Source organism: Elephantulus edwardii, unplaced genomic scaffold (assembly GCF_000299155.1).
Source record: "Elephantulus edwardii isolate Elephantulus edwardi_28Jun2011 unplaced genomic scaffold, EleEdw1.0 scaffold00140, whole genome shotgun sequence".
In the NCBI taxonomy this organism is placed as follows: Eukaryota; Metazoa; Chordata; class Mammalia; order Macroscelidea; family Macroscelididae; genus Elephantulus; species Elephantulus edwardii.
This window is the reverse complement of record NW_006399890.1, coordinates 4109395-4126635: the sequence shown is the minus strand read 5'-3', so window position 1 is coordinate 4126635 and position 17241 is coordinate 4109395. Positions and strand designations below refer to the sequence as shown.

The following is a 17241-nucleotide window of genomic DNA, read 5'->3' as shown; positions in this document are numbered from 1 at the left end:
ATGGGTGACTGGAATGCAAAAGTCGGGAACAAAGAGGAAGATTCTGTAGTTGGAAAACATGGAATCGGTGACAGAAATGGAGCTGGAGAGAGTGATCGAATTTTGCACAATCAAGACTTATTCCATAGCAAATACATTTTTTAAGAGGCATAAACGCAGGTTATATACCTGGATTTCACCTGATGGTATGCATAGGAATCAGATTGATTACATATGTGGAAAGAACCGCTGCTCTCCTTAGCAGCCCCCAATGACCTCTATGTGTCCAAATCTAGCATACTATTTGCAGTCATCATTGTATTTGAGCTCTTAAAAGCATTCTACTTGGCTGAGTGGTCATTTTTTCTTTTTCAAAGTATAATTTCCATTTTAGTTTCCTTCAGGTGAGTTTTTACTTCAGCCTTTAAGAAATCAAATCTTTTTACTGGGCTTTGGTGGGGGTCATGGGGCAGCACCTACAGGTCTGAACCTGGGTAGAGGTGTCCTGTCCTTCTGAGCTTCATGAGAATGGTTCCTCACTACCTTGTTGTGAATGGCGTTAACTCACACACACAATAGTGTAGTTTCACAAAGAGCTTTGGAAGCATATAGGCATTGAAGATACTTGCTCTGGAAAAGTCCCTGATGGCAGCTGCTTCTACTACTACATTTTGAGTTATGAACGTAATTGCCTCGTCTTTGGGCACACAGAGGGTACAGTCTCTGTAGCGGATAGGCTTCACAAGACCACAGCCCTTACTGGCACGACTATTGCTTCTCCTTTTCTTTGTCATCCTGGAAGTGAAGATCTGAGAGCTGGTCCTTCTTCTTGACCCTCTTCTCCCTTGACTGCTGAGATGCCACTGTCTCTGGACCCACTGCTTCATTTTCCATGCATAGTTCCCTCTCTACATTTCATGTCCAAATGTTAATGCTTCCCTAGGTCTAAACCCCTTTTTCTCCTTTCTACATCCCCTAGAATATTAATTAATCCAGATTATGGTTTCAATTGCTACATTTATGCCAATAATTTTAATTTTTTATCTATAGCCCACTCGTCTTCTGAGCTCTTGATCCAAACATTCAACTACCTGCATGACATTCCATGTGACTAGTAATTCACCATCTTCCTCTCAAAACCTACTTATCCCAGTACTTCTTGACTTCAGTAAATGGCACCGTCAGTATATTAATATGCTTCACATATTAACACCCACACTCTACATTTCTCTCAAAAATACCTCTTCAATTCTTTGCATTCTTTGTATCCTCACTACCTTCAGTTGTCTCGTTACAAACATGTTCCTCCTCAGCACAGTATGTTACGCTGCTCTTGCTTAAAAACGACAAGATTCCCAGGGCTCTTAGAGCAAAGATCAAAATCTTTAATCTGGTCTACCTGGACCCGCAAGATCTGGCTCTCGTCATCTTCAAACACATCCAACACCAGTTTCCCTTTTCCTTCTAAGCTTGTCTCACATCCTTCTACAGTCCTCACACACTGCTCCCCAAGCCCAGATGCTTTCCTTCATTCTGCCCTCGCTCCCCTTTGTGTAGCCAATGCTTATGGGCCAGGCCTTTGTTGTGTTTTTTTTTTTTCACCTTGGTGGTTTCCTCTTTATTGATGTGTCTCATACAATTTTCAGTCCGTTCCATACACCCCCAAAGAGAAGGTACAGGCCTTTGTTTTAAACACTAGCTTTCCTAAGAGGTTTTCCTTGAGGTTTCTACTCAACCCTGACCACTGACTTAATTAAAAGTCATCTGTTATGTGCTCTTGAATACTGCATGCTTTCTTAAAGGTAATGTTTTACCAGGACAATATACGGGCATCATTTTAAAAGTTCAATAGTACAATGAAGTTTATGCTAGAGGAAAAAACCCAGCAAAACCTGCTCTAACCTTCCCTACTTCTGGGACCATGTCCCAAAAGCAGATTTATTTTATTTTTTAATAAATAGGAGAAAAGGCCCAAACAGATTTTTTTTTTTTAAAAAGCAGATACTTTTAACTCTAGTTAATTGTTTCTCCAACAACATCCATAGATGACACTTTAAGAATCTTGTAATTACATGTTCAATACCTGTCCTCCCTGCTGGGAAGAAATAGCACTATTGTGGGGATCAGGCGGGCATGTCTGTGTGCCTTCTATATGCTAATCTAACTAAGGGTGACACACAAGAAACACTTCACAGTTTCTCAAACATCTCTGATTTTTAAAAATAGGTATATCTTTGCAGATTCAAAGAGACCAACTGTAAAATTCCCTTGATATTATACACTTACATCCATTTCTCACCTGATTTATTAGCTGGAACATCAGAAGAATTTGCATTTTTGGAAAATGGGTTTTGTCCTGTAGTAATTCAGATAAAAACAGCATACTGTAATGGGCGAGATTAGTCAACAGACAGTAAAACATTTTTAAAATTATGAGTAGTGTCTATTTTCCTCAGCCAGATAAAATAGGGAAGGCACAGTCATGGCATCTCTTATCACTTGTTGCCTTGAAAATGTCTCTCCTCATACTTACGTATTTCTGGTTTTTCTTCCACTTCATCGACTTCTCCACTGTGCTCCCCATCTTCTTCTTCAACTTGATTTCTAACCCTTGGCTGATTCCACTCTGAGACAGTATCACAGTTACTGAAAGACAACAGAATCGCTCTATGGAGAACTACACAAATGACTGGGATCTTAAAACTTGGAAGCAGCAATCTTAGGTGTAACTATTTGTCTTCATCTCAAGCTGAGAAAAGTGAAGACAATCAAGGGCCAGCATGTAGTGTGGTGACGTGGGTTATGTGCTAGGTCATGCAGTTAAAAGCTGGCAGTTCAAACGACCAACAACTCTGAGGGAGAAGGATGGGTAGTCTCCTGCTAAGATCTGCAGTATCTGAAAGTCAATGGAGGGTTGCTCTCAGTCGGAAATGACTTCATGGCAATAGGTTTGGCTTTCTGGTTTATTAGTTCAAAGGTCTAACGGATCATATAAACTTCAGGCTTCACAACCCTGGGATCAGAAGAACTAGATCATAGCCTGGCTACCTCTGCTGACTTCTTTGGAAGGATCATATTAAAGACAGAATGAGAGAAAATGGAGAACGAAAGTAAAAATCACAAAACAAACAAACAAACAAACAAACAAAAAACCCACCACAACCAATTACTATTCTCATCAAGAGTGAAGTATTTTAAAACTATGGCCCTTCAAGCAGTCTTTAAACCTGGAACAGAAATTTCCAGTGCTTGACTTCAAGCCAAGCATGTTTATACAGTCATCAGTAACACCAAGAAGGCGTGTACTCCTTAGAACAACCTCACAAGAATGAAAAGCAGCAGGTAGAAAGGATGAATGGAAATAGGATACACAGGTAGAAGTGGCAAGATGATGCTAGCATCTGGAGATTGTAATCAATTTTGAAATAAAATGTGTTAGTTGTTGAATGGAAAACCAATTTGTTCTATAAATGGTCACTCAAATACCTTAAAAAACAAAAAATAAAGTTATGCAAAGAGCAAATTAATATTCAAGATAATAAAAGAAAATCAACTGAGTAATTTGTTTTCTTACTCAGCATTTGACTGTTTTCTATAATCCTCTTCTTCCTCCTCGTCCTCCTGGGTAGCTGCCGACTCTGCTGTCTTCTCCATGGCCAGTTCACTAAGTCTTTGGGCCAATATTAATTTCCGAGAACGAGAAGCATACTTAATGGCTAAACTCACAGCATTTTGCGTCATCAGATCAGCAAGTTCTACACATCGAAACTCGCGCTCCAGTTTACATGAAAGCTAACCCAAAAAAGAAAATAAGAAAAATCTCTTTAAACAAAACATTTTTTTTGTTAGTAGAATCTTTTTTTATTCAGAAAAAAAACCCCCAAAAAACAAAAAGTTTTGAACCACACACAGGAGGGGTATGGGTAGGGGGCGGTATCTGTCCATCCAGTCCTGCCCCCTGCCCATATGGTTTTGGCAGCAATAAAGGATGTGGGGTAATGGCCCCAAAAAATAAAAATGGTGTATGTGTATGGGAAGGATAGGGGTGCAAAAGCAGTGGGGAGTGGTGGGGTAAGGGGCAGACGAGGTCAGTACTGGGCACACCGCAGGTGAGAGGCCATTTCATAACATTTCTTGTTGATCAAACCACCGTGGACACCTTCTTTGCCCATCAGCATAAGCAAACATTTTTTAAAATACTATTGGCACTACTGCTAAACCTGAAAACCATTTCCTAGACACCGTCTGAACACTGTTGAGTTGAAGATGCGCTATTTTCACATTGTTGTTGTTGTTATGTGCCGTCGAGTCGCTTGCGACTCATAGCGACCCTATGTACAACAGCCCTAAACTCCGCTCTGTCCTGTGCCAATGGCACTGTCTCTGACACTCCCATCCCAATTATCCCAGTCACCGAATCAATCCACCTCATAAAGGGCCTTCCTCTTCTGCGCTGTCCCTCCACCCTCCCAAGCATGATGTCCCTCTCCAAGGACCAGTCTCTCCTCACAACATGTCTAAAGTATGTTAGATGGAGCCTCAGAATCCTTGCCTCCAAGGAGCCACCCGGTTTATCCCTTTCCAGGACAAATCTGTTTGTTTTCCTAGCAGTCCATGGTATTCTCAATACTCTTCTCCAGCACCACAGCTTAAAGGTATCAATTCTCCTTCTATCCTCCCTGGTCATTGTCCAACTCTCTGATGCATAACAAGTGATTGCAAAAACCATGGCCTGTATCAGACGCACCTTAGTCTCCAGAGAGACACCATTGCTCTTCAGCACTTTGGAGAGGTCCCTAACAGCAGACTTTCCCATGGCAATGCGCCTTTTAATTTCCTGGCTGCTGGTGCCAAGACTGTTGACTATGGAGCCAAGCAAACTAAAGCTGTGAACAATCTCAATCTCTTCACCATCCATCCTGATGCTGCCAATTGGTCCGGTGGCGAGAATCTTTGTCTTCTTGACATTGAGCCTCAATCCATATTGTAGGCTGCAGTCCTTGACACTCTGCAGCAGGCGCTTCAGGTCCTCTTCAGTTTCAGCAAGCAGGGTTGTGTCATCCGCATAACGCAGGTTGTTGATAAATCGTCCACCAATCTTGACCCCACATTTCTCCTCATAGAGCCCAGCCTCCTGGATAATCTGTTCTGCATATAGGTTGAAAAGGTATGGAGATAGGACGCATCCCTGGAGTACGCCCTTCCCAATTTTGAACCATGCAGTGTTCCCTTGCTCTGTTCTGATGACTGCCTCCTGGTCCAAGTATAAGTTTTGCATTAGAACGATCAAGTGTTCTGGGATTCCCATTCTTCTCAGAGTCAGCCATAGTTTGTTATGATCTACACAGTCAAATGCCTTTGCATATTTTCACATACATTAACAATTCTGATGACTGAGTTGGCACTGGCAGCACTTTTTGCTCTTAGTGATTATGATCTTGTCACTGAGTCAGAACTGACTCAGGGCTGACCCTCCAACAGGTTTTCAGGGGCAGCAAATTACATGGGAGGCAACTGCCCAGTTTCTCCCCACAGAGTGGCTTGTGGATTTGAACTGTCTATCTTTGGGTTGGCAGTGCAACTTCTTACCCATTAGGCCACTAGAGCTCCCTTTTCTGTCTGAGTGGCTCAAAAAAGCAGCTGCCAACGAGTCAATTCCAATTTATAGTAACATGTCAGAACAGAACTCATAGCATTTATAATGGCAGGTTTTCTGGAAGCAGATTCTCAGGTCTTCCTTTTAAGGTGCCTCTGGGTAAACTCTAACCTTAAACTTTTTGAGCAGCTGAGCTTTAGTAACTTGACCTTGGAGCAGCTGAATTGTTTACACTACTGGAGGACTCTCAGAGTGGCTCAGATTGAGAAATATGGCAGGTCATTTAACGTTAATTGCAAGGAAAGCAAAATAATTTCTTCAATCCAAAGGTAATTCTCTCATATGTTTCCCGCACCCAGTCCCACTCCCAAAAAGAAACAGGATAGGAAATGAGAAAAACAAGTAAGGTGTAAACAAATACGTTATCACTTTTCCCAGAACTAGCATGAGAATGCTACTAAGTGGATTTGGGTAGGGGCAACTCACAATATAAAACAAAAGGTATTCAGTTAAGGTAAGTTAGAAAATGCTATTTTTTGTTGGTATGAATTTTGGCAACTAAATGAAATACAAAGTGAGAAAAACTGATACTTCAAACATTACTTCTCAATCAGAAAGTCTCTGTCCCAAGGAACATACAGAAAAGAAAGAGTACTGGTGGTTCTGGCTTTGGCTAAAGAAATAAGGGCACAGCTTTCTAGTTGGCTAGAGTGAACTACAGATATGCACCTGAGCACCAGGATTGCTAAACAAAAACTGACCAACCTCAAAAGCGGTGTTCAGTTGAGAAGCAATGCTCCAGAGAAAAGCCCTAAGGTAAAGCAGTAAACAAATCAAATGTTCCTTTACATGTGTTTATATTCTTTCTATACAGTCAACTCTGGGGGCTGTAGGGTAAGGAGGTGTGCTGCCAAACCACAGGCATGCGGTTTGAGTCCATCAGCTGCTCGGTGGGAGAAAGATGAGGAAACACGTAATAACATGACATAAAGGGTAGGGAGTTCTGCTGGCAAATGACATAGCGAGATGCACTGCTGACCCAAAGGCCACACTTCTCTGGAAGTTCAAACTTACCAGTGGCTCTCTGGGAGTTTTCTCACAAAGCTGACACAAAGTCCCCTCCCTTGTGATTTACAGCCTCAGAAATTTGATGAAAGATCAGCTACAAGTTAAAACCAACTCAATAGCAATGAGTTCAACTTTGAAGTGTCTTGAGTAAAAAGGATGTTAGTTCCAGGACCACAAATAATGCTTTATAAAAGAAATATTATCAAGTGCATCTTAGTCTCTAGACTGACATCTGTGCTCTTTAGTATTTGAGAGGTCTCTGACAGCACACTTCCAGTGCAAATCATCTTTTGATTTCTTGACTGCTGGTGCCAAGAGTGTTGGTTGTGGAACCAAGAAAGCTGAAATTGTTAACAACCTCAAACTTTACTTCCTCTATCATGGGCTGCCAATAGGCATACTGGTGAGAATCTCTTGTTTTCTTGATATTGGGCTTCAATCCATATTGAAGGCTATACTGTCATTCACCTTCTGCAGCAAACCCTTTAGGTCCTCAGTTTCAGCCAAGTACGGTTGTGTCATCTGCATAACACAGGTTGTTGATAAGTCTTCCTCCAATCCTGATGCCACATTCCTCCTCACGAAGTTCAGCCTCCTGAACAATCTGTTCCAGATCAGAATGAACATACAAATGGAAAGGACGTGGAGACAGGATATATCTTTGATGCTCTCCTTTCCTGATTATGAACCATGTAACGTTTCCTTGCTCTGTTCTAATGACTGTTCTTTGATCAAGTAGAGGTTTCACATGAGCACAATCAAGTGTTCTGGGATTCCATTCTTCTCAAGGTTAGTCACAATTTGTTGTAAAATCCACCCAGTCAAATGTCTTTGCATAGTCAATAAAGCACAGATAGATTCTGGTGCTCTTTGTTTTCAGCCAAGATTCCAGTCGTTTTTGGATAATCTTCGGCAGGATTCTACGTGCATGTGATATCAGTGATAGTGTTCAATAATTCCTACATTCTGTCAGGTCACCTTTTCTTTGGAATAAGAGTAATTATAGATCTCTTCCAATCAGTTGTTTTACAGATTTCTTGGCTCAAGCTGGAGAGTGCATCAAGGCCAGTGTCTGTCTGTTGAAATACGTTAACTGGTATTCTACCAATTCCTGGGGCTTGATTTTTGCCAATTCTTCAGAGTGGCTTGAACGTTGTCCTTCAGTACCATTGCCTCTTGATCATATGCTGTTTCATTAAATTATTCTGTTATTAGCCAATTCTTTTTGGTTCAGTGATGTGTACTCTTTTCATCTTCTTTTAATGATCCCTGGTTCAATCAATTTCAGTACATGTTGTTGTTGTGTACTGTAGAGGTAGAACCAATCCATAGCTGATCCTCCAACCCGTTAGTTACACGGGAGGAGACTGTGCATTCTCCTCCTGCAGAGCAACTGGTGGATTTGAACCGTATGCCTTTCAGATTACACTGCTGCTTCTTGCCATTAGGTCACTAGAGCCCATCCTTAAGTACTGCAACTCAAAACTTGAATTTGTTCTTCAGTTCCTTCAGCTTAAATGATTTTCTGATTTCAGCTCTTTGTACATTTCATTATACTTTTTCTTCCTGAGATATACTTTGAAATCTTCTGATCAGCTCTTTAACTTCCTGCTTTCTTCCCTTTGCTTTGGCTTCTTGGTGCTCTAGTGCAATATTCAGAGTCTCTTCTAAAATCCATTTTGGTCTTTTTCTTCCTCCATGCAATACATCTTTGATTTCTTCATTGCTGCTACCACGAGTGCTAATTGTGGATCCCAGTAAAACGAAACCATTGACATCTTCAAAGTTTTACCCTCCATGATGCTACCTAATCAACCAATGGTTTTTGTTTTCTTGATATTAAGATGTAACTCCTACCAAAGTCTGTCTTTGATGTTCTGTAGTTAGTCTTTAACATCATCTTTACTTTCTGCAAGTTAGGTTGTGTCATCTGCATAATGTAGGTTGTTGATGAATCTCCTCCAATCCTGATGCCATATTCTTCTTTACATGGTCCAATGTCGTCTCAAACTATTTGATCAGCATACAGATTGAACAGGTATAGAGAAAGGATACAATTCTGAAATACACCTTTCCTGATTGATTTTAAATTACACAATGTAGATCATAGCAAACTGTAGCTGACTCTGAGAAGAATGGGAATCCCAGAACATTTAATCATGCTAATGCAAAACCTATACTTGGACCAAGAGGCAGTCGTCAGAACAGAGCAAGGTAACACGACATGGTTCAAAATTGGGAAGGGTGTACATCAGGGATGTGTCCTATCTCCATACCTTTTCAACATGTATGCAGAGCAGATTATCCGAGAGGCTGGGCTCTATGAGGAGAAGTGTGGCGTCAGGATTGGTGGAAGAGCTATTAACAATCTGTGTTATGCAAATGGCACAACCTTGCTTGCTGAAACTGAGGAGGACCTGATACACTTGCTGCAGAGGGTCAAGGACTGCAACCTTCAGTATGGGCTGAGGCGCAATGTCAAGAAGACAAAGATTCTCACCACTGGACCAATTGGCAGCATCAGGATGGATGGCGAAGAGATTGAGATTGTTCACAGCTTCAGTCTGCTCGGTTCTACGGTCAATACTATTGGCACCAGCAACCAGGAAATAAAAAAACGTATCGTGATGGGAAAGTCTGCTGTTAGGGACCTCTTTAAAGTACTCAAGAGCAACTGTGTCTCTCTGGAGACTAAGGTACACCTGATACAGACCATGGTCTTTGCAATCACTTGTTATGCATCAGAGAGTTGGACAATGACTAGGGAGGATAGAAGAATTAATGCCTTTGAGCTGTGGTGCTGGAGAAGAGTGCTGAATGTACCATGGACTGCCAAGAAAACAGATTCATCCTAGAGAGGGTTAAACTAGGCTACTCCTTGGAGGCAAGGATTGTGGGGCTTCGTCTGACATACTTTGAACATGTCGTAAGGAGAGAGGTCCTTGGAGAGGGACATCATGCTTGGTAGGGTGGAGAGACAGCGCAGGAGGGGAAGACCCTCTATGAGGTGGACTGATTCAGTGACTGGGGTAATCGGGATGGGTGTGTCAGAGGCAATGCGATTGGCACAGGATAGAGCAGAGTTTAGGACTGTTGTACATAGGGTCACTATGAGTCGCAAGCGACTCGATGGCACATAACAACAACAACAACAACAACAGTGTTCTCTTGTTCTGTTTGGATCACAGCTTCTTGGTCTATGTATAGATTTCACATGAGTACAAGTAAGTGTACTGAGATTCCCATTATTCTTAATATTAGCCACAATATTTTAAAATTAATCTTAATGAAAATTTACAGAGACTTAGGGTTTCCAGTCATTCATTGTTGCACTTCTCTCTACCCATCCCTTCCCCCCAATTCACTCTTCTCCTTGAATAGAAAAGCCACATCTTTTTATGATCCACACATTAAATGCCTTTGCAAAGTCAATAAAGCACATGTAACCATATTTCTGGTATTCTGTCCTTTTAGCCAAGACCCACCTGATGTAAGTAGTGATAGCCTTCCTTCCATGGCTTCCTGTGAACACAGCTTGAATTTCTACCAGTTTCTTGTCAATGCACTCACTGTTCAAGCTGTTTGTGAAGGCTTCAGCAAGATTTTTTGTGAAGGTGATATTAATGATGATGTTGTTGTTAAGTGCTGTCAAGCCATAAATGACTCATAGTGATCCTATGAATGAAAGACCTGAATACTTGTATAACTTTTATTGTTTCTCCAAGTTCGTAGAGTTTCTGGAGGCAAACTACTTAGGAAGTGGATGCCACCCCTGCTTGCTTTAATCGGGAAGCTCCACCAAACACTGTCCACTATAGGTAACCATTATCGCACTTGACACATCAGTGTCACAGTGTTTGGCATCACAGCAACCATGTGTTACCTCTGTATAGCAAATGGACAGACCAGTGCTATACCACTTAGAAGAATGTTTGACCAAAAACAATTAAAACCAGGTCTGAAGGTCACAGATTAAAATCACCCACCTTTGGCCTGGTAGCATAACATTCTATCCACTAGGCCAACAGAGCTCTCTCTATGTTGTTGTTGTTAATAATGCTGTTTGATAATTTCCACATTCTGTTTGGTCTCTTTTTTTTTGGGAATGGAACCAAATATGGGTCTCATCCATGGGGCCAGGTAGCTATCTTTCAAATTTCTTGACATAGGTTAGTAAGCATATTCAGGGTGTAAACGGTTTGTGTTCAACCACTAAATCCAAAGACTGGTACTTCAAACCTAACCAGTATTAGAAAGGTCTAGAGATCTGCCTTCATTAGAGTGATAGCCATGAAAACTTAGTGGAACTGTTTCACTATGTAACTCACGGAGATTTTTGTTTGTTTTTATTATGTAGTAGGCACTATGTCATATTAAGCATACAACAGTGAACAAGGCCTTATAGTCTCATGCAAAATGAGTAGAGAAGAAACTATATTATATTCTTCTTTATAAACAAATTTAGAGTGAAAACACAAACATATAAACTTGAAGAGAAAATGTCCCATAGATAAATGTACTGAAATACATAAAGCACTAATCCTGATTCCAAGCTGCAGACGAACTTTCCTTACACAAAGAGGCCTAATTTGCAAAAAGATGCCATGAGGCAAGCATAGCTACAAATCTGATCAAAACTCTGAAAACTACCCAACACTGGAGATCAAAAAACAAACCTGCATTAAAATGTTATTTACCAAGTTTAACAGCAGTAGGAGCAAGAGCTGGAATCCTCTCACTTGCCTTAGCATCTCACACTTTCCTGTAGGATGTGTTGAGCTAGCTGGGGCATAACCTAAGAATTTTCATTTCTAACCAGTTTCCAGGTGTAACAGACACTGCTGGTGAGTAGGATAGTAGAATAGGGGGTGGCAAGGGGTTGGCTGAAAGGCCTTAGAAACTGTTACAGCCTTAGAAACACTACAACACAGTTCTTGGTATTAATAGGGACACAGTGACTTTAAATCAACTAACATCAGTGGATTTGGGTCTAGAGCACAAGGATTCTCTACTCTGGGAGCACATCTGAATCACCTAAGGAAGTCAACAACTAATATGTGAAGTTCCTAACTCATACCAACTATATCACAGTATTTTTCTAGTGATATAATGTTCAGCCAAATTGAGAATCACTGACCTTAGACATCATTTAGCAGGAGTCTTTAGGTCATAGGAAAAGGAAAAGACAAGGCAGCACTACACAAATTTATGTCTGCCATATAAACCTAGAAACAAAGCAATACTTTCATATCAGCAGGGAAACAAATTGAAAAAATAAAACAAAGCAAAAGAACAAGCTACTATTGAAAAGGCAACTGATGAGTAGGAGGATATGGAATGTGTGGCTAATTGTTCTATGAACAACTGTCTCCTTTGCTACGAGACCTGAAGAACTGGATTCCATTACTGTGGACATTTTGTACAAAGATTTCAAAAAAGAATAATGACCAAAAGGGGAGGGGAAATAAAGAACAGATTTTTATATTCTCATGCGCTCTATACTCTTTTGCACTCATGAAAAGCAAATGAATCCCTGAAACTAGTGTCCTAAGATAATTTTTAAACTTTAAACCAAAAGTAGCCTCTGAAATAATCTTAAATATGAACAGTAAGTTAATCTAGTTTAAAAAGTTATCTATCTTGAGCATCATGCTCAAGAACTATATATATACACTTCACCGAACATGACATTCAGATGGCCAACAATGAAGAAATGTTCAAAATCCCTAGGTCTAAGAGAGATGCAAATCAAAACAACTATGAGATATCATCTCATCCCAGTCAGAATAGCAAAATTTAACAGAACAGCAAGCAACAAATGCTGGCAAAGTTGTGGAGAAACTGGAACTCTTATTCACTGTTGGTGGGAGTGTAAAATGGTGCAGCCACTGTGGAAGGCAGTATGGCGCTTTCACAAAAAGTTGCAAATAGAGATACCATTTGACCCAGCAATGCTACTACTTGGGAATATACCCCAAAGAGATCATAACTGCCACCCAAGCAGATATATGCACACCCATGTTTATTGTGGCTTTGTTCACAATAGCAAGGAGTTAGAAACAACCCAGGTGCCCATCAACAAATGAATGGATAGAGAAGCTGTGGTATATTTACACAATGGAATACTATGCTGAACTGAAAAACAAGGAACTCATGAAATATTATTCAAAATGGGTAACCATGGAGGAAATTATGCTGAGTGAAGTACCTCAGTCACAAAAGGGCAAATACTGCCTGGTGCCACTGTTGTAGAATGGGACTGACATCAGGGTTGGGCTAAGACTGAGAAATACTGGATAAATTATGTATACTGCATCCAAACAGATTAGGGAGAGAATAATATAAAAGCCATATATGATAGGGTATTATGGTTATCACAAGAGTCCAGAGTTAAGGTTGCATAGTGGAGTGTACTCGGGGCGGTGGGAGGGGTGCGAGGGATTGCATAACAACTTTTCAAAAAGAGGAGCGAACTGGAGGGGGAGGGCTGGGAAGGAAGAAAAGTGCAACAAAGAATGAATGGAAATCCAAAATCTCTGTAAATGCTCATTAAAATTAATAAAAAAACCCAAAACTATGTATATGAGAGCAAATGGAAACATTGATAAAATGTTATTAGATAGGATACTTAAGAGGCAGCTAGTTTACATGAATGAGAAAGTAATAAGTCCCTCAATATAAAAAGGGTGAGAATGATTGTGCAACTCAATGGATGTAATTAACATCACAAAATTGTACATCAAGAGTGTGCTGAACAGCTGTATATTTTGCTCTCTATAGTCTCAACATCAAAAAGTTTACTTTTTAAAAAAAATTATTTATTTTTTATTTTTAATTTGGTGTAACGTCAAATCAGATCTGTCTGGCACAGAAGTAGTTTGCCCCTCCTTCTCTAGTGGAGCATCTGGTGGATTTGAACCGCACCAGTGCTCCCTTATACTTTTTAATAGGTTGACAAAAGTAAAAAATAAACTTTAATATTTTAGAGAAAAAATTTACCGACCTATAAATTTTAGTATTAGAACTTAAAATTAAAAACAAACAGAAAACTACACAGCATTCAGCTTATTAATCTTACTTACCGCAAACATTTTTATTAAAAGCTCCTGTTGCTCCCTTACTGCTTGAGTTTTAGTACTCTCTTTATATTCATAATCATTTTTAGCTAAATAATCAAGGTAGTTGTGAAACATAACTGAACGCCAAAACTGTTCCTATAAAGAGAAGAAAAATTACTTAGAACCAACTCTTACCTTAATATTAATTAGGCAGCTATTTGAGCTGATTTTCTGAAATTCCTACTTTCTATAGCTTCTCTTACAATTCAACTGCAATTATCTTTTTTTGAAATACAAATAAAACCACGAAGCTTATAAACAGTTTTCCCAGTTAAGAGAGTTGCTAAAGAACACAATTACACACTTTTCAAGGAGCGGAAATAATTGTTATTTAGATCAGCTAATTTCAAGATATCAAATAACTTCTAATGATATGGTGAGGTCTAGGGTGAAGCAAGTTCATGACCATGGACAGGCTCTCTCAGGCACTGACTGACACGACGCCAAGGGTGTAAGCCTGATGCCAGTGCAGTTCTGAAGGGCATATCCACTTACCTGACTGCCAGAGGCCCTAGAAGCAGTGACTACAACAAGCAGTCTTCTTTGTTGATGTCGCCATTATTCTGTCATACTTCAGTGGCTTTTGTGTTGTGGTACTGGAAGTCATCCCATCAGTATATTAAATACCAGTAGGCTCACCTGGGTTTCAATAACTAAGAAGGACCTATTCATCTACTCAGGGGATGGAGTGGGGAGATAGTCGATGATAGCACCATGAATAGTGGTGGAGCATTATCTGATATAGTGTCAGAAGAGAACTGTTCAGGTTATAAAGCATTCAAAATATGACTAGGGAAGAGCTGCCTTCTCAAAGGAGAGTTAATGACATATATGGAGGAACTCTACTTGGTGATGTGGCAAGATCCATTGAGAAAAAAAGCAAATACAAGCATCCATTAATATTCAGAATGTAAAATATACAAAGTATGATTAAGGAAAATTCTAAGTTGTCAAAAATGAAACAGAATGCATAAAGATTGCCATCCTAGGTCTTAGCAAGCTGAAATTGACTAGATTTGGCCACTTTTAGTCATATAATCACATGGTTTACAATATCAGGAATGGTAAATCGAATAAGAATGGAGTCACATTCATCATCAAAAAGAACATTTCAGTATCTATTTAGAAGTATAATCCTCTCAGTAATAGGGTAACTGTTGTTCCTGTTATGTGCTTTTGAGCTGCTTGTGACTCACAGAAACCTTATGTATAACAGCTTTGGATACTGCTCTATTTTGAATTAATCTCACAGTCTCTGACACACCTAGCCCCATTACCCCTGTTACAGTGTCAATCCATGTCATCCAGGTCTTCCTCTCTTACACTGTCCCTTCACTCTTCCAAGCACAATGTCCTTCTCTAAGGACTGGTCCTTACTGACCATGTGCCCAAAGTATGTCAGATGGAGCTTCAAAATCCTTGCCTCCAAGGAGCAGCCTGGTTTCACCCTCTCCAGAACAGACCTGTTTGTTGTCACTGATAGGATAATACACATGCTTAAAAGAAAGACCCATTAATAAAGAAACTCAGACTTAAAATCTAGTGAGAAATGAAGAAAATAATTTTTTAACTACTGCAATAAGAAATTGATCAGACCTACAAACAAGATGCATTGATAATTGCTAGTGACTAGAATGCAAAAGTTGAGAACAAAGAAGATCAATGATAGTTAGAAAATATATATGACTTTTGATACAACACTAAAAAGAGCACATAACAGACTGTTTAAGACTACAGACCTATTAACTGGTAATATCTGTATCAATAATACAGCCACCACACATATTTACCAGACAAAATACACAGGAATGAAATAAAATCCATGTGTGAAAAGAGATAACAGGAAATATCAATTAATCTATCAAAACAAGGACAGGAGCTGACTGTGAAACAGACTATCAACTACTCCTCTGCAAGTTCAGATTGAAGCTGAAAAAAATGAAAACAAGTGTACAAGAGTCAAAACAATACTATTAATTTCCCACCTGAAATAGAGAACATTCTAAAGAATATATTTAAAACACGGAATACTGGTGAGCACTGGTGGCCTAGTGGCAGGAAACTGTACTGCAATCCCAGAAGTACGCGGTTCAAATCCACCAGATGCTCTGCTGAAGAAAGAGGAACAATCGTCTCCTGTACCAGTCAGATCCAATTTGATGGTACACACAGAAAAAAAAACAAAAACAAAAACAAAACAAACACCACGGAATACTGATGTCTGAAGACTAGATAAGTTGTGGGATGACATTAAGGACATCCTACAAGAAGAAAGATAAGGTCATGAGAGACAGGAAAGATCACAATGAGTGTCAGAAGAGGCTTTGAAATTTACTCTAGAAAGCAGAATAGCTAAAGCAAATGAAAGACATAATTAAGTAAAAAAGCTGAAAAGGAGATTCTGAAGGGCAGCTCAAGAATAAAGTTTAAAGTAAGATGAAATATGCAAATATCTGCAGCTAAAAATAAAAACTAAAAGGGAGAAAGAATATGCTCAGCATTTCACAAGCTGAAAAAAAAATCTGAACAATTCAAGCCCCTTGCTGCAACCCTGAAGGATTTATGGGTGAAATATTTAATAACACAGTAAGTGTCACCAGAAAAGGGAAGGAATACAGAGTCACTATACTAAAAAAACCTTGATCATTCTTCAACTACTTTTGGTGGTAGCATATGATCAAGAAACAATGGTATTGAAGAAAGAAGTCCAAGCTGTAGTCATGAAAAGAAAAAACTCTAGGAAGTGAGAGGTTTGTAAAAAGCTGATGCAACAATGGAAGTGCTGACTGTTCATACCACGAAACTGGAAGATAGCTACTTGGCCAACTGACTGTAAGATAGTTATATCTGTGCCTATTAAAAACAAAACAAGCCAAAAAAAACCCAGAACCACCCAACAGTGACCCAACAGAATGCAAAAGAAACACATCATTAATATCAGGTTCAAGTAAAGCTTTACTCAAGATGGAAGACCCATTAGCCACCTGTAATGTGCAAATGATCCAATCTTACATGGTAAAAGCAAAAAGGACTTGCAGCACTGGGCCTTAAAGATCTGAAGACCACTCACTACCTTCAATACTGATTATATCTCAACATAAAGCAAAAATCCTCACAACTGGACCTTCTAGCTCTTAATAATAAGTCCGTGATAAACAAAAATTGGAGTTGCCAAGAATTTCCTTTTACTTAGATCCACACTCACTCATGAAAATAGCAGCCAAGAAATCAGACAACATACTTTATTTAACAAATTTGTCTCAAAAGACTGCTTTAATGTGTCAAAAAGCAAAGATATCACCTTCAGGACTAATGCATGCCTGACACAAACCATATTCTTCTCAATCAATTAATATGTATGTGAAAACTGGAGAAAAAACCAGCAAAGACTGAAGAAGAAATGATGCAAATAAGTTATGGCATTGGTGACAAATATACAATGGACTGCCAGAGAACAAAAGCTACCTCAGAAGAAGTACA

General features: G+C 39.6%; 1 protein-coding gene across 1 annotated transcript in view; it reads right to left on the bottom strand.

Moving 5' to 3' along the window:
• The window catches only part of WDHD1 (WD repeat and HMG-box DNA binding protein 1), a 93575-nt gene that overhangs the window by 11756 nt on the left and 64578 nt on the right, over positions 1-17241 (bottom strand). Inside the window, exons 17-20 of the mRNA XM_006894342.1 lie at positions 13726-13857; positions 3554-3771; positions 2508-2625; positions 2279-2339 (exon numbers count right to left, since the gene is read on the bottom strand). Coding sequence (XP_006894404.1) covers positions 2279-2339; positions 2508-2625; positions 3554-3771; positions 13726-13857 — 529 coding nt within the window. The remainder of the gene's footprint in view (positions 1-2278; positions 2340-2507; positions 2626-3553; positions 3772-13725; positions 13858-17241) is intronic.